At 43.9% G+C, this 18,452-nt stretch overlaps 2 protein-coding genes across 2 annotated transcripts; both read right to left on the bottom strand.

Moving 5' to 3' along the window:
• Positions 1-5,300: 5,300 nt before the first annotated feature.
• LOC121707699 (EEF1A lysine methyltransferase 3-like) lies at positions 5,301-8,109 on the bottom strand. The gene is made up of 3 exons (XM_042090430.1): positions 7,744-8,109; positions 7,548-7,659; positions 5,301-6,838 (listed from the first exon to the last, which is right to left on the bottom strand). The coding sequence occupies exons 1-3, from the start codon at positions 7,897-7,899 to the stop codon at positions 6,444-6,446; spliced, it is 663 nt and encodes a 220-aa protein (XP_041946364.1). The 5' UTR covers positions 7,900-8,109; the 3' UTR covers positions 5,301-6,443.
• Positions 8,110-9,256: 1,147 nt separating this feature from the next.
• Positions 9,257-16,541, bottom strand: LOC121707698 (25-hydroxyvitamin D-1 alpha hydroxylase, mitochondrial). The gene is made up of 9 exons (XM_042090429.1): positions 16,291-16,541; positions 15,472-15,662; positions 13,545-13,741; positions 13,024-13,224; positions 12,634-12,797; positions 12,273-12,439; positions 11,800-11,881; positions 11,228-11,425; positions 9,257-11,093 (listed from the first exon to the last, which is right to left on the bottom strand). The coding sequence occupies exons 1-9, from the start codon at positions 16,522-16,524 to the stop codon at positions 10,980-10,982; spliced, it is 1,548 nt and encodes a 515-aa protein (XP_041946363.1). The 5' UTR covers positions 16,525-16,541; the 3' UTR covers positions 9,257-10,979.
• Positions 16,542-18,452: the final 1,911 nt, after the last annotated feature.

The raw sequence follows: 18,452 nt of genomic DNA, 5'->3' as shown, positions 1-18,452 counted from the left end.
ATTTCCGTTGGACAAAATGGTTGCCTGTGGCTCTATTTCACCATTTCTCCAGTCTCCAGTGATGTCTGTGGGTGAAGCTTCAGTGACACCTTCAGCCTCGTCTTCTTCACTCTTACTCTCAGTCTGGTCTTGATGGGTTATCAAATCCTCCGCACTTTGTTCCTCTGCCTCTGTCTCCGACAGTCTGTCCTCTCCCTCTCCCATGATGACTGTGTCTCTAGAGGCATGGCTATCAGAGCTGCTGACAGATAATGTATCTTCTTCTGTAGACCTTTTGCTGTCTTTCTCACTCTGTGCCACCAAACTAAACGATCCCACATCATCCTGTCTAACTGTCCAAGCGTCATGCTCTAACAGTGAGTCTTCATCCAGGCCTAAAGCTGTGACATCCGAACAAATACTCTCTGGATTTTCCCATAATTCTACCACTTCCTCCTCCTCATTTTCTGAGTCTGGTGCGGTGTGCTTTCGGATGCGGTGCACGGCATCCCAGAGAGACTTTGGGTACTGCAGCTCCTCTCTGAGAGGAGATGGTTCCGATGGCACAGGGGCAGCCGTTTTAGTGAGGGCCTCTGTGTCCAGAGATCCAGGACGCTTGGGAGGTGGACTTGAGGGAGGGGATGGAGTCACAGCGGGAGATGTGGGAGAATGACAGGGAGGTTGGGAAGAGCTTGAGCCAGCTGGAGGAGAAACAGAGAGAGCAGGAGGCGGGCTTGAGGGAGGAGGTGAGATGGAGAGTGGTGGAGTGACAGAGCAGGTGGTGGAGGAGTTTGATGGAGGCGGAGGAGTCAGAAGCAGAGGTGGAGGAGAAAGAGGGGGTGGGGGAGGAAGGGTTGGGTGGGGTAGAGGGGATACAGAGGGTGAGAGGGGCACAGAGGGAGTCGGGGGTGGGGAGGGAAATCTACAGTCAGGATATTCTGTGGGAGAGGCAGGGGTCACCAATGGACCAGTTTCATCAGAGGTTGAGAGCAGGTCTGTTTCTGAAAGACATTCAGGATCTGTAATAGGTGGAGGCGGAGGGGAGTCAGAGGGGGCTTCTGGGACTGATTCAAGCAGGTAATCACAGGGAGTGTTAGATCTGGGTGTTGATGATGAGGAAGAGTTAGAAAGTAATTGTGGCTGACAATCAGAGTTGTTCTGAGCTGAGCTTAGACACATGGTTACAGAGGGTACCAAAGACTCTTCAGTCAACTGATCCTCTAACTCCAGGCTATCTTGAGGAGTGAGGTCAGGGGAGGTTCTGTTTGGAACATCTATTTCTTCAAGGGTGTTGTTTTTTGTATCACTGGAACAATTAATGCCTTCTTCTTCATGCTCATCACTATGAAGTGGTTGATGAATAGTGAAGTCACTGCAGTCATTCATTTCGGTTGTAAGTGAAGCCACTATAGTCGCCTCATTTTGCTCCTGAAAGATTGCTTCAGAATCATGTTCATCAGTGTCCAGAGTTGCTGGCAAACCCTCCATGGGGCAGTCAGAACATTCTTCTTGTTTTGTATCAGGTTTCCATGACAGTGCACCTTCCGTTTCTACCTTATTAGAAGATTCCTGACTGCTTGATTCTAAACATGGAATTGCCAGAATTCTGATTGCCCTTTCCTCCAATGATTCTTTTTCTGGACTGATTGGTAGAGATGGTGCTGGTTCTGAATCCAGAGACTGCCTTTTTTCAATCTGATCTGTCAAATCTTTGGGTAAGTTTGTATCGGATGTCTCAAGCTCAGATTGAGTACCCTTACATGCCTCATTTTGGTTTTGAGAATTCCATAGCCCTTTTCTGAGTGTATCATCATCATTAGGTGGTGGAGAACTCTCAGCTACATCATTATGCTCTAGAACTGGAAGGCCATGGCTAACAGGCTTGGGGTCTTGGACCAAATTGTCATTTGTAGCAGATTCATGCTCAGCCTCAGATGGACTGCAAGGCATTGAGGAAACATACTTAACATGTTCCTTTTTAGGCGGGAAGATGAACTCTACTCTGACAACAACACAGGTTGCATCAATGACTAAAATGCCATTGCCGTCATCTGAGGTCAAATCATTTTTGACTTTATTTTGCTTTAATTCTTCATTATTTGCTTTGTCATTTGGGTCTAGCTTGCAGGAAGCGCCTATGCCATCTTTAGCTGTGTCATCCTTTTGCTCGGTAGTGCATTTTGATTGGCAAGGTGCCTTTGGTTCTCTCCACAAAGGGAACTTAACTGACGTCTCACTCTGTGGTGGCGTGTCTGCCTGTCGGGTTTGGGGCGATGATGATGATGCCGGGTTGGTGCATTCTTTTGAGGAAGCCTCTGAGCTCCTACTTCTGATTGGTAGGCTATTGAAATTCCTCCTCCCACCTGGAAGCTTTGAGCCACATTTCTGGATGGCCCTAAGCAGTTCCTCTCGATGCGCGGCTGCTTTTTCGTCATCCACCCAGTGCTGGTCCCTTCTCAGTTTTGGTTTCGGGTCGCTGTCTGTCCTGTAAACAGGTGTGTGAGAGGGCACACTGGACGTAAAGGAGCTGGGTAGATGGTCAGGGGCAGCTATTCCCATGTCAACTTCGTCTGGTAGCTGTGGTGTGATTTGGCTCTCCCCTGACCCCTGTGGGTTCTTGTGTGTCTGAACCCCCTCAGCCACACCAGGGAGGGGTGTGACGGCATACAAGGGCAAAGACTGGGCTTTCAGCGGGTCCTCTGGGGAACTGGACAAGCCTGCTAGGCTACCCATGCGTGACACCAAGCAAAAAATGGTTTCTCCTCCTCGTCTTTTCTTCACCTTGGTTCTGGTGTTCACCAGAATGTCTGGAGGTATCCCAGCTGAGGCCTCTGTGAGCTGAGGCAGTGTTTGGCTTTGTGGCGGAGCATACATCTCAGAGAGTTGGGGGGGTGGTCTACTGGTGCCAGCTGTGCTGTCCCATGATCTTAGCGTAGGTGGATCTTGGTGTCCGCTGCTATCATACGCCAGGTGGCTCTCAGTTCTTCTTCTCCATTTCGTCTGCTCCATGTCCTCCACGCTGTTCCTCTGCAGTTGGGGTTGCACAGTGTGCTCATGCCTTCTCATGACTGGCAAGGTGCAATAGTTCTGTCTGCCTCTGAACTGTTGTTCCCAAACAGGGTCCGCTATTGCCATGTTTTCTTTAGTCACTTGGGGCCGAATAGGTGGGTGCTGCGGCAGCATTGCCGATGGGCTTCCATTTTGTGAAGGGCCGTATGGAGGCGGCGGAATGTAGCAAGGTGGGTAACTGAATATCCTTTTCTGGAGGTTTTCCTTCACATTCACCCCGGATGTCTTTTCGGGATCTGGGAGTCCCGGAGGAGCCTTGTATGGAGGAGGCTGGTGGGCATCCGGTCTCTCCCAGTGCCTATATTCTCTTGTCTCATAAGGTAATCCTGTCACGCTGGTCATGGGTCTTTGGTATGTTTCACCTCCGTAACTGCTTGCTGGCCACTCCCGGGCCGGTTGGCTTGTCCTTGCACCCTGAGCTGCGCCCCACAGGCCTGCCTCGAGCCGCTTCCTCCTGGGGAGAGAGTGGCAGTAGCGGGCGGCCCAGGCCTCCAACTCCCGGTAACTGCTGCTGCTGAGGCTTCTCTTGGCACCCTCTTTCCGGTAGTGTACGGGTTTTTGGGAATGAGAGAGGGACTCCCATCTCTCTCTCTCCCTCTGCATCGCTCTCTCCCTCTCCCTCTCCCTCTCACGTTCTCTCTCCTGCCTCTCCCTCTGTGCTCTGTACACATCTCTAGACAGCCAATCCCTCTCTAATCTCTCTGGTACGGTCTGTTCTCCAAGTCCCTGTCGCCGAGCTTGGCTCTCTAGGGTGAAGGGGAACTGGTGAGAAGTTCCTTGCTCTGCCCAGTTGCTGTAGTCCTGCAGCACCCCTCCTGTCCGGGATCCTGGCATTGTCCAGTAGCTGGGTTCACACACACGCTCGGGCTGCTCATATAAGTACTGATGATAATCTGCAGCATGCCTCTTTTCTTGATAGCTATCAGGAGGAAAAAAAGGTATTCATATCTCTGTTGACACTGTAGTTTTATCTGTCTATTGAAAATCAGGTTATATTGTGCTAAGCAGATATCAGACAAATTAGTAAGTTTAAATATAATGCTGAATATAGCATCAATGCATTACTATGCAGTCATAACCCATTTCAGCTCTTATTTAAATTATCAGGTAAACAAAAAAAATTGAGCTTGACAACTTACGGTTGTGAAAAGTATCGTCCTGGAACAGTTCCAAATTTGCCATGTTGGGTTGCCTGTCCCTGAGTCCCTGTCCAGAATGCCATCTGTTAAGTTTTAAACCCAAAGATCAAACTCTACAACCACCAACTTATTACTGTTGATACTGTTGGCTACATACAACATGTTATAAGTGTATTATACTTACATAAGGCACACAGAAGCGCTCACATGTTAAACTCACAATGATATGTATTTCCCATTTAGACTCTCAATTACAATTGTAAACACAGGGAAGTGATCTTAGAAACTTCCCTGTTTTACTTTTTTCTAATAGCAAATAATCAAGTTTAACACAGTTTTAAATATCCTTAACTGACTTCTATCTTTCACCTGTAAAATCCATCCAAAACACAATTTGTTCCATAAAATAATTTAAATTACATCAACACAATGACTATCAGTTCTTATTTATGAAGACATTCTAAAATATGTAAAGTTTTTACTTTTTTTTTTCATTTTGCCTTATAATGATATCAACACTAAACAGAAAAATCATACCCACCTCTGAGGTGATTTTGCAGATATAGGGAGCTCTTATCCACCAGACTGTGTGCAACTCTCCAAACTAAGCTGGCAACTTGGTTTAAAAAGTGAGTGTTTGTGATGGCTTCTCCGCCCCTTGTGTTCTTGGCCTCCCTCTCTGGCAGCCTCTCCCCCACATTAATGTCCAAGGCCCCCTAGGGTAGTTTGTTTACGTTCAGATTCTCCAAAGAACTCTTTAATTAAGTCTATGAAGTAACTGCCGCCCTTCATGTCGCTATAGGTCTCTTTTGAGTGATAGGACTGCAGAATGTGTGTAAGTGTGTGGATGAGAGAGAGAGAGAGAGAGAGAGAGAGAGAGGGAGAGAGACAGAGAGATGTCACATCTATTGTGTTGACCTGGTGACATGCACTGAATCTGGATACACAGAAGCTCACACAGACGTGTGCACGCCCCCCCCACACCCCACACCCCACACACACACACACACACACTCACCAGGCAACCCACACCAATGTGACACAGCAGAAAAAAAAGCAGCAAATGCTGTGCTCAGCATATTTTGAAGTCAATTGTTGAAGCAACAAAGCCAATGTGTCTCCAATGAGTTTATTGGGCAAATGACTTAACCAATGGAATTACAAAGGAAATAGTTGTGAATAAAAAGGGTATGTACATAGTGCACATGGTAAGTCTGAGAACAAAAATGATTTACACTAAGAATATTTGAGTTCCAATTTACTTGACATTTGTGGGAGCCAACAAATAAGCCATGTTTTAAAGCAGGCCTCGCATTCACATTCAGAAAATATGACACACACAGACACGCTTAACAGAACTTTATGTTAGAATATAACGGGCCAATTTGTCCAATATTTTAGTGTTGTGTTAATATCCCAATGATGAACTCTGAAAAGTATCTGAATAGAGGTATATGTATATAGGACCTCTGTCACTCTCATAAGTGTGTACTGCTTGCATTAATAATCATATTGGAGGAGAGAGCACACAGTTTGACTGTAGATAGGGATCTGTTGTTTTCTCCTCTGAGCGGTAGTGCATGGGGAGGGGGGGCTGCTCTCGCTTTCTTTGAAACTCCCCAGCGGAACAAACAGGCTTTTCTTTCTGAACAGAAATTCAGTGCATCAGCACAGAGCAGGAGGAAAAAAACGATGAAAGGATGCACTCGTTTAGCAACCAGGGTGCCACTGATAGCAAAATCTGTCTGTGTGGACAAAAAAAATATTTGCCTTTGGACGGAACCACCGGCTGTACTGTTTATTCATGTCTCATTGCACTTTTCAGTCAATTAAAAACATACCATTTGAAGTTGAAAGATATTTTGTTTATGACAAAATCGTGAAGCACCATATACTCTATAAACTCTTAATTTCAACAATGATGTTAAACACATGTAAAAACAAAGAAAAAGGCAAAAATGTGTAGTAATTAAACATAAATGTCATTGTCAAAGCTTAAAAAGTAAACTTGTCACTGAATGGTTCAACATGAAAATGATGGACTCAATGGATTTGCTTCCGCTGTATGTATGTCTGTATCAAGCACTACAATTAAAAAAAAAATCCAATTTACCACTATATGCGCTGTTATTCCAAAGTGTAAAAAATGTGTAACTTTGGTTAAGGTATTATAAATGTGTATGTTCAGTTGTGGTTCATCTTTGAAACCTTAGATAGGAAACATGGAGGAATCTTTTTGAACACTGATGCAAGCGGTCATACATCTCTCAGTGTGGCCCGGTAAATATTTATGTTCTGCTCTTGGTCACGTTGCACCAACTCAACTTGGAATTTCTGAGGCAGGTCATCGTCATAAAAACAGGGAGTTCCATGCTCCTTGCGCATCTTGGATGACAGGTACACCACCGCTCCATCCTCGCACAGGTGAGTGAGAGTCTCTAAGAGAAGTGGGTAAGTGTCAGACAGGTAGACGATGTCTGCACCTAGCACCAGGTCCCAGTCTGAGGGGAAGTTCTTCTGATCCTGACCCCAGGACAGAGGGACCACAGTGGGCTCGACAGAGGGCCAGCCCCCTGAAGGTGTGTTGGCAGAGACATTGCTCTGGAGTTGTGGGACAGCAAGTGGCAAATCTGTGATTGTTACATCAGCTCCTGTGGAGGAAAAAGAGAGACCTATTATAGAAACATAATTTACAACTCTTGACCATATTTCCAAACGCTTCCCATTGTAGACAAATATCTGGCAGGTAGGCTACATGCAGCATTCATGTAGGATGTATATGAAAGTCTTGTGTCAGACTGATCAGAAAGAGGAGTAGTTTTTGAAAAATAGTATAATGCAAAGTGCAATTGGAAATGGTACAAAATACAAGGTGTGTAGTAACGATAAAGTAGGCTATATATATACAGTGTGTGAACGTTAGCGAACATTACCAGGAGTTATACAGCATACAATAGTTTCTGAATATATTATCTTTGATTTCTCTTTCTCCTCTCTATCTCTTAAAGATGTATTGTTTGGCTTCTTTTCATACCCGACATCTAAATCCAACCAATTCTATATTATCAACCTAATTTAATACTAGCTAAAGCACATATTCACAAAATGAAATGTTCTAGTTCCAAACCTTCCTTTATAGCATTTGAACAAGAATCCAGGCAATACATTCTTATTCTCTAAGAACTCCAAAGCTCTCAAAACCCTTGATCTATGTGTATTATTCAACATATTTCTTTCCTAACTGTATGATTTATAAGTGATAGGCTACCACACAATAGTGTAGTTATGCCCCCTACTGGATGAACGTGATAATACAGTTCAAAGATCAGATCAGTATGAGGAACTCGAGGGATGATTTACCTAACCGTGCTGCCAAGTTTCCCACAATACCAGTTCCAGCACCTAACTCGATTATCTTCTTTCCCTTCAAAGGAAAGCGCTTCTCTTCAAAGAAGCGACATAAATGGAGAGCCTAAAACAAAAACATTAGATAACTTGACAACTCAGAACAGAATTCTTCAGAACTTAAAAGAAACATGTAATATTATATACTTACAGCATCCCACACTGGAGCAGCCACCCCCAAGTTGGCGCTAAAAGCCTGATTGATTTTGAACTCCTCGCCACAAAATGTATAGACACAATCCGCTGAAAATGTTTCATCGAATAAATCGTCATCAACAGGGAAGATGTTTTCTTGATCTTCGTTCATAGCAGTATGCTATAGGCTTTTGAATGGCGAAAGCGGTCGGCAAACTGTTATGGGGTCTGACATGAACGTGCAAAGCCTTTCAATGAAAGTGTTTATATATCGATATGTGAAATGAACTGTAGGTTACGAATAAGCTGAATGTTTACTAAATGTGCACGTGTAGCACCATTTGCTTAGCTGACTGGGTTGACGTCACATTCATGCGACAAGTTTAACAGCTGACCAGTAGGCTACACAAGTGTGCTTGCTTCTTTTAGTAGCCTAAGTGTTAGTGCATTTTTCATTAAATGTTTCAATTCACACACCAAGTGGCATAACGGCAGCTTTCAATATAGCAACAATTCAGTGAACTTGTGGCAGTGACGGATCTCTCACAGAGATTTTGGATACATTAAATTAGTATGATTCAATAGGCTATCTGAATTTGACATAGATATTTTTTCAGGTCTAGGCCTATATATTTTGATATAGTTGTTGTTATGACATAGTTTTTTTGATGTCCATTTCAGGACATCAAGTCGTTGTGATTTGTAGGTCCAGCCCAGGATCCTGTCCTGATCCTCTGCCTTGACTGACCAGTGCTTTCTATATTTAGGCCACAAGATGGAGCAAGAAACACTGATCAGATAGCGGATCAGATTTCAAAGTAGCCTATGTGAAAGAGTCCACAACGATATTTGTTAAGGTTCACACTATCAAGAATATGCATTAATAGAGTGAATGTATATCATATGATGTGCTGAAGTAGAATTGCGATCTAAATTAATTGTACATTAGATTACCACATAGCCTACATATGGACACATGCAGGCTTATTATAATACTTGGAGACATGAAAAAAATATTTAGTCAGCTAAAGATCATTATGGGTAGAAAAACAGGTAATCATTCCACAACAGATACCTTTTACCTCTCTTAAATCTTAAATATACGCATGCACGTTCAAGCATGCATGCACACACGCACACATACATTTACAATATATCCACAAGTCACATGCACACACACACATACGCGTTAGTGTATGATTTTGGAGGGGAGAGGAGAGGAAGGGGGAGGAGGGGTTGAATGAATGTGTGATGCAAATAGTTGGCTGGAAATCCTCTTGGCCAGAAACTCTGGACGGCCTCATGATTCAGCAGACTGCTCCCAACGAGAACCGCACTACTCAGCAGTGGTGTTCTGCGAAATTCTGCTGGAGCGCATGTCTAAATATTAGTTCATCTGTTTGAACGACAGGCAGGAGCAGACCAACCAGAAATTGGGTTACACCATCTGGGAAAAGGGAGGGGGTGCACAGAACAGATATTCATTTTCTCAGAAAAGAAAACCAGCAAGTCCAGAGTGATTGTTCTTTTTTTATCATTAGTACAAAAGATAATAAATATATAACTTTACCAATGTATAACACACTGTATTGTGGGGACACATACTGTATGATACATTACAAACAATGTGAGTTATGCAGTGTTTTAATCTGTGTGGCATATACTGTAGGGCACTATTGCTGTAATAACGGTTCTCAAGGAGGGATATAATGTAAATGAGGGATATAATGCCTATGTGGTCACAGTGTAATGCAAAAATGTTTGGTCTACATTTAATACAAACATTTCAAGTTTGATATTGTTAGAGCAATCTAGGGAATCTAAAAGTTCACACAATGAAGGAAGACATTGTATTAGTGGTCCATTTCTGTAGGGTTGAAAACTGTGTGTGATATTTCTGAATTTCTGCACAATTGCCCTGATGTTTCAGATAGTAGCACCATAATATATCATTGAATGGCCTGCAGTCTATTTTAGCACCAGTTTATAAGCAATATGGACCCTTTCAAGAGAGTTCCATTATCAGCATCATAGTTGGCCCCACAAGACTTCCTTTTTAACATTCCATATGTTATCTTAATGCAGAGGAAGTAGATTGGGGCCCAAATAGAACGTTCAAGCATTGTTTTTGTTTTTATTGTTGAAAGGGTCCATAAGCAATATAGCAGTAGCACCAACGTAGTGAATGTCGCTCAATTCACTGTCCTGAATGTATCTGAATCAGAATGTTTCTTGATATCTACAGTGAACAATGTCAATGTTCTATGACTCACTGTCTGTCTATGTGAGTAGCCTACTACACATGTAAAGACACCAGAAAATCAACCAGTACATGCACGCTGTTACAGATGTTCATAATTTGAAAAAAAAGCACCATTAAAATTTTACCTACGGCCCTACATTTTATAGACAGACTTGACTCTTGACTTTTGAGTTTTAAAGTTAAAGAAGCACAGCTACAGAAGTTCAGAAGCTAGGATTTCAGGTGACTTTTGGATATTCTTTTTTTTAAAGTATTACATTCGGGTCATTTTGGATATTCTTTTTTTTTTTCAAGTATTACATTCTGGTCTTCAAGTTGTTGGGCAGTCAAGTTTTTCCTGTCACCAGAAAACTACAGTTTTTAAATGGAGATTAAGCAAAGTACTGTGAAGACACTGCCATGTTGTATCATCTACAATGATACATGTCCGTTTCTTTAAATGTGTCATGTCATCACAGCACTTTTTGTTCATCACTTTCCTTCACATAGACATTTTGGCGCAGTGCTCCACTGTAGAGCAACTCCCCTGAGAATAGCCAGGATGGCCCCACTGGCCTCTTCCCTCTACCAATTTAGATTTTGACCAACCAGCCACTACATTAACCACACTCAGCTGTAGCTGTGATGACATCAGCCTATACCAACACACCAACAGTAAGTAACTTCCACAAGAGAGGGAAAACAGGAAGTGGGGAGCCATGCATGCTGTAATGTCTCTACTATGTCCGTTGGCTCCTCGGCCTGAAGAAGCAGCTCTGTGCTGGGGTTCTCTCAGTGTCACAGCACATTCTGGAACTGGAATCTTATGCTATGGGCACCCCCCAAACCCCCTGCTCATGTTGCTATGGTAACAGGTCTACCAGGGCTCATCTCCCCTGCAGACCTGGGCACCAGGCAACCTAAGGCATGGCGGTCCCCTTTGGCCCTGGGGTTTGTGCAAGGATGCAGTGTTCTCTTTTCTGGGAAGTTCCGGAAGTGCAGAGTGGGCCTCATCGCTCCACGAACTGCAGGTTGATCTCGCTTTCCGGTACCAGCAGTGTTCGGGTCATGGGTCGGACAGCACCGCCTTCTGGGTCAGGCTTCACATCGAAATGGGTTACAATCTGAAAGCAAAAACACATGATGGACGTGTTAATATAGAGATAACAACTCCAGTAGCAACACTGGGCTTTAAAAATAAGGAGCGGGAGCACATGCACACACACACACACACACACACACATACACACACACCTACCCGTGCAATAGCCAGATACAACTCAAGCTCCGCGATGCGGCGGCCAATGCAGCTGCGCTTGCCCACCCCAAAGGGCACAGAGGCATACGGATGGTGCCCCTCATCTCTGGTCAGCCAGCGCTGAGGCACGAAGGAGTCTGGATCTGGGAACTGAGCAGGGTCCCGCGACGTGGCAAAGTGGCAAAGGGTGATCAAGGTCTGGTGAGGGGAAACACAGGCCATACGTTCCATTATACTGCACTGACACTGGAAGGGTTGGCTTCACGATGTCTGATTAGCCAATGAGGTTGTACCAACCCAATGTGGGACATTACACAAACTAACTTTCTAGGAATGTAAATGCAATGAGTTGATACAGACTAAAATAACACCTGCAAAGCTCTCTGTGTGCACTATTTATTGTCATTCCAATCTGTGCCAAGTCTGCACTTTTCTAAATCTACACCTATTTCTGTCCAATCGTCTATGAGACAACTATGAGCATCAGTTAAAGTATATTATTTTACACTATGAACCTTACAATTCAGTCAGTGCTCAATGTTGGTAAATGACAAAAGATAAGTAGATCTTACATTTTTGGGGATGAGGTAGCCTCCAACTTTAATGTCACGGCCAGTAATAACTCTTGCATTAGCTGGAATGACAGGATAGAGCCTAAAAACAAAAACAAACAATGTAGTATCAAAGGAAAGAACACATATGGAAATATGGAGTGCTGACACTTTAGATCCTTACTTTATGAAGTTACCTAACCTAATATTTTATAATCTGATAAATCAGTCACGCTGACAGGAATTCCATGAATATGGAATGAAGAAAATAAATAGAAAATATTTTGAATGTTCACTCGTAAAGGGAATAGGATTTTGCTCCAGAATTCTTTGCCTCAGAACTTCTCCTTGTCCTAATGGCTTCATGATAGCACCTAATCGTCTAATGTTTCAAAACTGCCAGATGTGAATGAATACAAAATGTGTAGTGTGTATTACCCTGTCCTATATAGTATATAAAAACAGAGACATGAATACAAATGAGTGTTGCACACCTCAGCACCTCCTTCACCACTGCTTTCATCAGAGGCATGCGGGCCACGTCTGCCGCTCCAGGGACGAGTTTGTCGCCCAGCACGGACTGGACCTCCACCCTCAGGGACTCCTGCACGTCGGGGTGGCGGGACAGCTCGTAAAGGGACCAGGACAAAGTGCTGGAGATCTGAGACAAAGGAGACAAGAGGTGGCACGATCAGACAAGAAAGATCATCTGGTTTTAGAACAGCATGACCATCTCATCAACACTATGTCACTAATACAACTGGATTCTGATTCAAACCTTCAAACCCTCTAAAATTTCCTCCGGGATGAATAAAGTATATTTGCCTTGTGAGGATGAATACGAAGATGCCTTACCGTGTCCACTCCAGCCAGCAGCAGCTCAGTCACATTGCTGTAGACAGACTTCATTGGCACGCCGGCTCGTGACAGGAAGTAGGTGAGGTACCGCCCCTCGATCTCCTCTCCTCGTGCCACCTTCTCAGCCTCCTTCTCCAGCCGCTGGTCAATGTGCCCTTTGGCTGCGATTGGATCAAAGAAAAGGATTTCTGTTATTCAAACGTTAACGGTCACCACTAGGATTACAACATACGGACTAATCAGACCTCTGCTAAGCTACATGCAATCTGAGAAATCACATTTTTGAAATAGCTGATGAAGCTGTTGCTTGAGCTTAGGCGACCTGGCATAACAAAGGTGTAAGTATTGGCAATTAAATCTGTTTATGATGTGCTAGCCAGGGCTCACCAAATTTAAACATATAGTCCCAGCACTGGCAGAAGGTGTCCCACGGTTTGGGGAAAAGCTGGTGCATCCATCTAGGCATCGCCATGGTGAGCAGGGTCATAACAAACATGGTGTTGATGGACTGGATGAAGCGTTCTGTCTCCATGGGGACAACAGCCTCCAAGCAGCCTAACCTGGAGTTAAATAGCACAGAGGAAATACCTGGAGAGAGGGAAAGAGAAAGACAGCGAGAGGAGGAGAAAGACAAGAAGGAGAGAGAGAGGATGGGAGAGAGAGAGGTGTCACAAAGTGTTTGTACATTTGTTGAATACATCATGTGCTGTTCTCTTTGTGGCCTTGTATTGCTCTTTGATTGCCTCTATCTTCTAATGATCTTTTAAAACTTTTTTTATCATCTAATGATATTTTAATAAATGTTAATATCTAATAGTAGAGACAAAAGCTTTACTGAATGACTTGGAGACTACTGGATGTAGAAGCAGACCCATGGTGATCACAAGACAGACATTGACCACTCTTACCCTCGAGACCGAAGCGGTAGAATTCGGCTGAAATGTCACTGATGATGCCTCGTGGGTTCTGTTGACGGCGTGTGTGCAGTTTGTTGACAAGTTCAGTGACGACGCCATTCAAGGTGCCATCATAGGTCTCCACAGCTTTAGGCCGGAGCATGTGCTTCCCTAGGAGGCTGCGCACGGATTGCCACTCTTCCCCCTCCCTACACGGAGAGAGAGAGAAAAAATGTCATTAAAAAGTGTCTTTAAGTGACAGCTATGAATTACTATGAATAACCTAAATGAAACATTTGAAGTCAAGCACTACAGTTAAACAATGGAACAATGACAATTGGACTTTGGGTGTGCAATTTGTTTTACGTCACATTGATGATGATGAAGGTCATGAAGATTTGAAGCATGATTAATTTTATTAGCACCCCATCCCACAAAAACTGTTTTGTTATACCTATTATGCACTTTTTTTGTAAACAGCATAAAAATTATTTAAAACCTGTTTCCTGACATACTGCGTGCATGCTGTTTCTGTTTCTGTATTTGTGGGAAAACAAGTCCTACACCCACACCTTTCTTCCAGCGAAATGTCAACATTCCTCATTCATTCATGTTTTACGTCTTCGCTGTTGTTTTTGTTCTGCTTTTTTAAATTAAATTGTTGTAGTCTGTCTGTCAATTGTAAGGGAGCAAAATTGGTCTGTCTGTCTCCCAGCTGTTCCCACTGACTGCTCACGTACTGCAATGTAGCATCTGCGCTCAATTAACTTTCAACTTACTAGAATAGATGAAGTTAATGGGCATAAATGAATAATGGGCATGATGTGCGAGCTGGAGTGTCTCTTGTTCCCTGACTTCCTTGATTGAGTGTCTGATGCTGCCGTGCTCATCTGTCTTGTCTGATAACGCTCATTGTCTGGTTGCAGCTGGCACGTCACTCTCTGACGTCAAAAACCCTGTGACGTGCCTGGTATGAGTCATGCATACAGGCAAATACATGCACAGGCTCACACACACACACATACACACATTTACCCCCCCCCCCCCCCCCCCCCCCGTCTGCAACACCACAGGATACATGCATGAAGATAAGCTTAGCAGTAGTGAAAAAAAAACTGGCAAGAGACTGGATATAAAAAAAAGGGTAGCATATGCTTGGAGGCCATTTTCCATGTTCTGCATTTCTGTGCGCATGACACACACACACACACACACACACACACACACACACACACACACACACACATGCCTGTCACACACATACACACGTAAGGTCAGGTCTGTGTTTGTGTGTCAGTCAATGTGTTTGTGTGTTGTTTAAGTGTGTGTGTGTGTGTGTGTGTGTGTGTGTGTGTGTGTGTGTGTGTGTGTGTGTGTGTGTGTGTGTGTACAATGGCACATGATATGGCTCATCCCTTCCTGCTCCCATAAGTAACCATCAGTGTGTATTCCCAAAAACTTGGAGAGTAAAGCATGACTACATGCACTGATAGTATTCTGGAGAGTTACAAATTACACATCACACTCATATACAGTGTGTAGGAGAGGGAGCATGCAGAGACTGCCAGAGGCAATAAACATAGGAAGTTTACAGGAAATGACCCAATAACCCTTTACCAATGCATGTGATGCAGACATACAAATACAGAGAAATATGCTACTTTTCTCTCTCTCTCTCTGTCTTCCTGTCTTGTTTGATGGACAATGTTGAGTTGAGAGGTCAAAGCTCTTTTGGGAGCAAGGGTGTGTCATCAAATATCTGGTTACCAAAGGTCAATACTACGTGTCCTGTCAGAGTGTGTGTGTATGAGTGAGTGTGTGCCTGTCTTTGTGTGTGTATGTGTGTATGTGTGTGTGTGTGTGAGAGAGAGAGAGAGAGACGGAGAGAGAGAGAGAGAGAGAGAAAGAATGTGTGTGTGTGTGTGTAAGCTGTACTCACGCAGTCAGGAGCCCATAGCCGTGGCCCCGGAGGTTCCGGTAATCCTTCCAGGATGAAAGGTCCGATCTCATGGGGTGCTGGCCCTCCTGCCTCAGAACCTGCTCAATCAGCTCCGGTTCCGCCACATGCACTGTCAGGATCGGACCAAAGCTCGCCTTCCACATCGGACCATAGCGCTTGCGTCCATCAAGCTGGTGATGCAAGGTCAAAGGGTCACGTCAGGCAAAAAGGACAATGCAGTAATGCACCAAGTCAAGCATGCAGGAGGACCCTGCATCAATAAGTGTGATGTGGTGAACAGTGGATAGAAGTGGCAGCACTGTGTCAACACTCAGAGAGAGTCACACTGAATCTAGGCTAACTCACGTCAGTCTTTCCAGGGGTTATGGGTCTGACTCATAATCATGGATAATCGTGCAATCATACACACAGCAAAACTCAGCCACCAGGCAAGCCGGGGCCATGTGACGTAATACTGAGATAACATGCTAAGCCAAGTGTTGGTATTGCAATGAGCTGCAAAGTATGGATTGCAAGGCATTACATTCTCCCAAAACTCCCAAAACCATAATATGCACACACACATGCACACACACACACACACACACACTGATGCACACAGAGTAAAAAACACTACCATCATGTTAAATTGATCTAATTGGGATTATCTCGCCACTGTTGTTATATGACGTTAAATATGATTAATGTTTAACTTTTCTCGAACCGATGAGTCTCTCAATACCATGCTTTGCTGACAGCATATGCTTGACATGTGTGTGTAAAGTTATCTGACGCCGGTGGGGGATGCATGAAACCTACCTGTAATTCGTGAAGACGAGACAGTCCCCGCTTCCCGAAAAGATCCCATGCGAAGCTGAACAGCGATGGTCCCGGCATCTCTTCTAGCGTTCTCAACTGATGATGATCATTATGCTTGGCGCATCCGACGGAGATGCCCTCAACGCACCGTTCCATCCATTTGAGGAGAGGAGATGCACTTCTACCGGACACTTTGAGAGCTTGTTGCAGCATTATTCTCAAATTCAAAGTCATAGAATGCTTGAGCTGAACTGTATGGGTGGAGGACCAAGCTCATCTTCTCCAGCGGCACAAGCACCGTTTTTATACAGCAAGCCTCAAGCCGAGTTTGGACCCACCGAAAAGATGTTGCGTAGCGTGTCCACCCAATCATAGCGCGCACGCAAACGAAGCCCGCCCACTGATGGAACTGGGATGATGTGGGCGTGGCCGTTGTGGAGGTGTGTCCAATCAGATTGCAAAACGCAAGGCAAACCCCAAATGGGCGCGCACGTGGAGCAAAAGTGAACACTTCTGAATGCGCTTGCGATAGGCAGCACTGCTCAGAACAAGCAGTTTTTGAGAAGTTGAGGCGGTCGTCTTCTTGGTACAGTTTGGCTCACTATGCAGATACTGATGCCGCAGTGAGCAATGCGCGAATCATGATCTCTTTCAGATTGGCCCTTGGTGATATTAATTTGCTGGAAACATGGATAGAAGCATGTTCCCACCGAGTGGCTTTGACTTTGAGCGACATTTCGTAAGCTTCTATAGAATCAGTAAATCGATGCACTATGTGGAACTTGGCTTATCTTTCAGACTCGACAACATGTTGATTATCCAACATTGGCAGGCGTGCATAGTATCATAAGTTTGTAGAGAAAACAACTTGAGAAAATGGATTTTGTTGAATGACTTGTCAGTTATGTTGAAAGGAGTTGGCCATTGTGGTGCGCACGTTTACTCGATGTATTTGAAGCCATGTGATGTGAAGATTTCAGACAACGTGCCTTCATAGATACCACACACTGCTACGTATTCTGCAGTAATATTGAACAGTTCTGCTGATTCGTTGCATTGCTCGCGCGCGCGCGCGCTCGCACACACGCCACATTGTGAACCGATTCCAATACATTTGGCAGGTGGCCAAAATATCATGTGTGCTAACTGAAGTAATTGCAGCAGTTCGGAGAATTTTGTTTGACTCAAGCTTTCAAGGCGTGTGTGATCGATCGCCAATTCAACATCGCTCGTTTTTTGTGTGCTTATGTTTCATGAAAATGAATGAGTGAGCTGAGAATTTAACCAAAAGGATGCTTTCATAGAAGGGAAGTCAAAAGTTGAAACGAGGACGTAATAGGGTAAACAACATTTTCGTTTTTAGTCTGACTTATTTTTCGTATTATGATATCTGACGTCTTATTATAGTTTCGGTGTCTATGTACGTAATATGTCTATGTACCTAAGATGGTGCCAGAAATGCTGTTAGAAAATGGAGCGCAAAACTACAATTATTCGCATGACTTGTCATTTAAAATAGGAAAATTGGGTTACTTTTAATCAAAGCCCTACCACCTAGACTACTCTCAGCAGAACACACATAAATACTGTCTAATGACGCAAGTTCTATAGATCATGGTACTTCAGAGACCTTCTCCATTCACAATAATAAAAAAAATAATAAAATGATGATTAGTCCGCAGGAGTAATAGTTATACACCCCCTTTTCAGCTGGATACTTCCAATAGGCAGATTGGCAGATTTGATAATTTCTTCCAGCAAGTGAATGAAAGTCAGTCTCTATGCATTGCAGACAAAAGCCAAAGGTAAAGCCTTAAAGAAGACATCCACCTTGTGATCTCATGACATCTATCAAGACACTTCCAATACCAAACATGCTTTTCCAGGTTCTCTCAGAGCCTCTTATGTCCTTTATTTGAAGTATGTCATATCTGGAAGCCAGTAGCATACACAAGGAACAACATTTATTCCACATGTGCCTAACAGTAGTTTAAAGGGATATTCCACCATGTGGGGTGTTCATCCAGCAATTATCTGAGTCTGGCCAGAGTATAGTTCCATGTCAAATCAGCCTAGAAAATCGCCACGCCACGCTGGAGCTAAAAGTGGTATTGCCAGACTCAGAACGGCTGGATGAACTGGAGAAAGGTAAAAATGGTGGA

The sequence above is a fragment of the Alosa sapidissima genome, chromosome 4, assembly GCF_018492685.1.
Source record: "Alosa sapidissima isolate fAloSap1 chromosome 4, fAloSap1.pri, whole genome shotgun sequence".
Taxonomy (NCBI): Eukaryota; Metazoa; Chordata; class Actinopteri; order Clupeiformes; family Clupeidae; genus Alosa; species Alosa sapidissima.
This window is presented reverse-complemented; position numbering and strand designations above follow the sequence as displayed.

Excerpts from the sequence above, each read along its gene's own strand:
- LOC121707699 (XM_042090430.1), bottom strand. The coding sequence starts at position 7,899 with ATGAACGAAGATCAAGAAAACATCTTCCCTGTTGATGACGATTTATTC. Across the intron at positions 7,660-7,743 it reads CTGCTCCAGTGTGGGATGCT|GCTCTCCATTTATGTCGCTT; the intron begins GTAAGTATATAA and ends TTTTTGTTTTAG. Across the intron at positions 6,839-7,547 it reads AAACTTGGCAGCACGGTTAG|GAGCTGATGTAACAATCACA; the intron begins GTAAATCATCCC and ends TTTCCTCCACAG.
- LOC121707698 (XM_042090429.1), bottom strand. The coding sequence starts at position 16,524 with ATGACTTTGAATTTGAGAATAATGCTGCAACAAGCTCTCAAAGTGTCC. Across the intron at positions 12,798-13,023 it reads GGACTATATGTTTAAATTTG|CCAAAGGGCACATTGACCAG; the intron begins GTGAGCCCTGGC and ends ATCCAATCGCAG. Across the intron at positions 11,882-12,272 it reads GTGGTGAAGGAGGTGCTGAG|GCTCTATCCTGTCATTCCAG; the intron begins GTGTGCAACACT and ends TTTTGTTTTTAG.